Source organism: Asparagus officinalis, chromosome 3 (genome assembly GCF_001876935.1).
Source record: "Asparagus officinalis chromosome 3, Aspof.V1, whole genome shotgun sequence".
Taxonomy (NCBI): Eukaryota; Viridiplantae; Streptophyta; class Magnoliopsida; order Asparagales; family Asparagaceae; genus Asparagus; species Asparagus officinalis.
In genome coordinates, this window is record NC_033796.1 from 68,198,868 (window position 1) to 68,203,597 (window position 4,730).

The following is a 4,730-nucleotide window of genomic DNA, read 5'->3' on the forward strand; positions in this document are numbered from 1 at the left end:
CTTCTTGAATTTCTCTTTATTTCTTCATTTACTCAAGAGTCTTTGTTGAGAGATGGGATTTTTGGGATTTATTCTTCATTAACCTGCAATTAAAAATAAAAGCAATTATTAGTGATATATTTATTCATATAAAATAGATAATGAGGGTATAAATTTGTAATAAAATGTGATTATCAGCCGCATAAGCCAACCTCTGCGCNACATCGCTGCCCATCTTCGCCATAGCCGCCAGATCCGCTAGGCCACCACTCTAGTTTGCCAGGCCAAGCTTCTCATCCTCTACCCTCTCCCGCATCCCAGCCCTCGGCGCGCCGCTGCCAAGAGCCCTACTAGGTCGCGTCCCCATCGACCTTCCCTCGAGCTCCTCTCGTCACCGTTGGCGCTGCCGTTGTACATAGCAGCCATCCCACGCCAGATCTGATCTCGCACGTCGACGTCGACACGTTCGACGAATACACTAAGGCAAGATCTTGCCTCTCCTTTTTATCATTTTGATATTTACATTCTATATGTGGAATACACTAAGGCAAGATCTTGCCTCTCCTTTTTATCATTTTGATATTTACATTCTATATGTGTAGATTAGTTTTATTATAATTAACTGTGTTGGTTATTGGTGAATGCTACTGATTTAAATCATAGATGTGTGATAAGTAGTTGTAGGGGTGAATTTCTGATTTCCCAAAAATAGAGATTTCGTTTGTATTGATAAGAATAGCTTATTACAAACTAATGAATCGAAAATTACAACAGAAGCGGAGGGAATGCCCTCCTTGTTTAACGTGGGGACTTTCGGTAGCTATAGGATGCTTCGCTCGGTTCTCGCACCGAGTCTGCTTCCCTTGGACTATCTGATCGAGGTTGCTGGTGAGCTTCAGTATGTAGTAGAAGCACGGATTGATGGAGTTCGAGTATCCTAGTTTGATGGCGATCAGGGTCCGAAACTAGGAGAAGATGCTGCAATGTGAAGATTATGCAAAGAGCTTGTCGTCAACTCTCTTAGGAGTCGAGAGCCAGTGGTTCAGTTAACTGATTGAATTAATCAATTAGCTATGAGCGAACTGTTGAACGATGAACCCCTTTTCTGAAGCCAGGAGAGGTTCTTAAATAGAGGAGAGACGGCGTGGCCGCTCCTTGAATCATGGGATATGACCATGTACTGTTGGGAGATCCCATGCCTCTGGCTTGTACCATAAGCGGCTGCTTGATGGGCTCGGAGCACTGTACTCCGAAGTACTGTACTCCTTCCCTTCACATCGTGAGGAGCGAGGCGGCTCCTCCTTGTACGTGGGATAGCGGCTGCCCAGTACTCGAGTGGGTTTAGCCAGCTTACCGTTTACAGGCGTGTTCAGCTCTTGACTCGTGCAGGCGAGATGAGCTTCCTGCAGGCAGATTTGGTGACTGATCGGTCACTCGTACTGTGAGAGGCTACTTGATGGGCTCGGAGTACTGTACTCCTTCCCCTCACATCGTGTAGGTAGCGGGAAGGCCCATCCCTGTACGCAGCATAGCGGCTGTCAAGTACTTAAGTACCCAGTCAGCTTGCTGTTTGCGGGCGAATTCATCTCCTGATTCGTGCAGGCAAGGTGAACTTCAATCATGAGCGTGCAGGCGGATTTAGTGACTGCACGGACTTGACTGGTTGCTCGTACTACGAGCGGCTACTCGATGGGTTGGAGTACTGTGCTCCCTCTCTTCACGTCGTGGGAAATGGAAAGGCTCATCCCTATGTGAGGCGTAGCGACTGTCGGGTACGAACTCGACTCTCGACTTGTGTAGGCGAGTCGAGTAAGCAAGCGAATTTGGATGATCTTGACTCGTGCGGGCGAGTTGATCATACCGGCGAATCCTTGATCAACAACCACGGGCGAATTCGGGGCTCGTGCGGTTTGGGTTTGCGCTAGCCGTAGACGAGCCCTGCCCTTAATTTGAGTGGGCGACTCTATCTCGCAGGCGAATTCAGGTATAAGTTAGCGGCGATAATTTTTACCGTCTACAGTAGTATTTTCAGAATAGTTATAATAAATTAAAAGAATTTATTTGGTAACGGAATTATTTTAAAGAATGTATAAATTTTTAAAAGAATTTATTTTGAGGAAAAAGAATTATTTTAGAATATTATTTTAAAATGACAAGTTAGGTGTTAAAATTAGAATTTACAGAATATTATAGAAAGAGAAATTAATTAAAGGTAATTCATATAATAGGAAAATATTACCTTTCATGCAGAAATTTACTACATTATTATATTATAGAATGCTTAAGTACAGATAACTTGCATGAGAAGTTTGGACATCCCAGTAGTAAGATAATAATGAAGTTCTCTTATGTATGCATTCATGTTGTAGTAGACTGTTCATGCATTTTATATTCCATTATAACTCTTATTCATGCTTCATAACTTGTTTAATCATGTTTAATATGTAGTAATATTATTCATTATCTTGATGTGTTGAGAACCTTAGTAGTTCATAACTTAGTGGCCTTGTGCGTCATGAACAGACCTAGTGACACATGTGGGTGTTGTCCGAGTTAGGTGGTGAACCCGAGTTTTATAGGAAATGTGATTGCTGACGTAGGGTATCTAGAAGAGTTGGGATGGGAAAGTCCTTGTTCATGTGATCGAATATAGCTGTTGATGTATCTTCCAGGCTCACCCTATGATCCAGTGTAGCTTGGGGCGAGTTTGTTGGGTCAAAGTGAAGCCAGTGTAGTCACTTTAGTCCGTGAATTGGACATTCCCCGAATTTAACTTGAGTTCGAACCAGGTTAAAATCGTATTGCGTGTAGCCCTCTGACCAATCCAGTGTAACAGCGTATTGGGTATACGTAGGGAATTTATGAACAGTCAGATATCCGGTGATATGAGTCATGACTTTATGTGAGGAGTTGACCAGTAACTTGTTATAGGATGGATTAGTCGTAGGAATTAGATTACCAGTTGGCTTGAGTTCTTCTGTTCATTCTGAGAGTAGCAAAAGTTCACTTAAATTACTAGAATTACAGAATCATGTTCCATCATTATTATAATCATAATATGGGTCGTTAGACCGTTTTAATTGTTCATGTGAGATCTTGTCGTGTGACATGCACGCTGACGTATACCTATTTTCTCTGGTGTGTGTCAGACTTAGGAGACGGATAGGTCTAGCTTGACGTTGAAGCAGAGCCAGCGTATGCCGAGCCAGAGTGCTTTCCCGAGGGAGTAGAAGAACCAACTGAAATGTAGTGGTTTCCTTCTATAGTAGTAGTTGGACATTAGAACTCTTTTACTGTACTTTTCTTTAGTTAATGTCGGATTTTCGTATTTTGGCAGTACTTTTTTTTATTATGGACTATGTATTTTTATTTCTATCTGGAACTGTTTTGTAATAAGGGTATGTTGGACCTATATTTTTATGTCTAGGATGATCTGTTTTTGATTATATGTTCATTTCTTATTCTGGATTGTCTTTATATTCTTGTTATTGTGATCGGGGACCTGTGATTGAGATTTATGTATTTAACGCTTAGAGTATTAGATTGAGAAGAAAAAAAGAAAAAAACAATAGTGTATATTTCTTCTCAATCTAATATGTCGTGGACTTGTTCACTTTCTGATTTTCGGGTATTTTGGGAAGCGGGGTGTGACAGGTTTTAGTGGTGGCCCATGCAGGTTCCAGTCCCGAGTCCTCACTAGTAAGAATATAGTGGACAATTTAGATACATATCATATTTCATCCGTAAGACTACGATTAAGTTCTTAAACTATTATTTTAATAATTATGTTTTAATACCTATTTTCTGATATACTGTTTTGATTTTAACCTTAGTTTTCTTTTTGATTCTCGTTTTCCTTCAGAACCTTGGTGGGTACTCGCGATTTTAGTAACCCGTCTAGTTGCAGTGCCCCGCAGTCCGAAGTGGATCCAAACTAACTTCTGGCAATGATTCAGAGATTGGTCACCAATCAGCAGCACCTGGCTGGGCAGCTATACAGGGAGCCTCAGCACCAGCCTCCCCCTCGCACAGAGTCTAGAGTTAGAGAGTTTCGATATATGCAGCCTCCTTCCTTTTCTGGTGCTGAGGGACCTTTAGCAGCAAAGGAGTTCCTCAAGGTCACTAAGACTATTCTCACGGTGACCCGCATTGCCCATGCTGAGTGGATGGACCTCATGGATATTCAGCTCACCGATACCGCTCGAATATGGTGGGCAGCTGAGAAGACTCATCTGGAAAGGCCCATCCTGTGGGAGACGTTCACCGAGCGCTTCAATAGGAAATATTTTACTCAGTTATCTCGGGATGAACTCCTACGTAGATTTGTTGAGCTTAAACAAGGAGGGCGAACAGTTGATGAGTACGAGGCTGAGTTTTCTTCTTTGAGCCGATATGCTCCCCACTTGGTTACAGACCCTACGATTAGGAGGCATCAGTTTTAGAAGGGTCTGGACAAGTACATTAGGATGGCTCTGACAGGTAGAGCTTTGGCAACCCATGATGCAGTACTAGATGTGGCGCGCGAGATTGAGAGCGTGCATAAGGAACCTGAAGACTCACACGTGATTCAGAGCAGGACAGTAGCAGCTCCGGCCCGGAATGTCGAGTGTTCCCCTCTGAGATAGCAGTAGCAGGCTTCGCAGAGGCAGTAGCATTCTCAACGTCAGCCATCACCTCAGAGTCACCCTTATCAGTGCCTTGGAGTGCAGACTCATGGCCAGCCATCGGTGAAGTGTACTCATTGCGGCTAC

At 43.1% G+C, this 4,730-nt stretch overlaps 1 protein-coding gene across 1 annotated transcript; it reads left to right on the forward strand.

The window, feature by feature from the left end:
- LOC109835246 lies at nt 3,927–4,421 on the forward strand. Its single transcript, XM_020403231.1, has one exon. It carries the CDS (start codon nt 3,927–3,929, stop codon nt 4,419–4,421), a length of 495 nt encoding a protein of 164 aa, XP_020258820.1.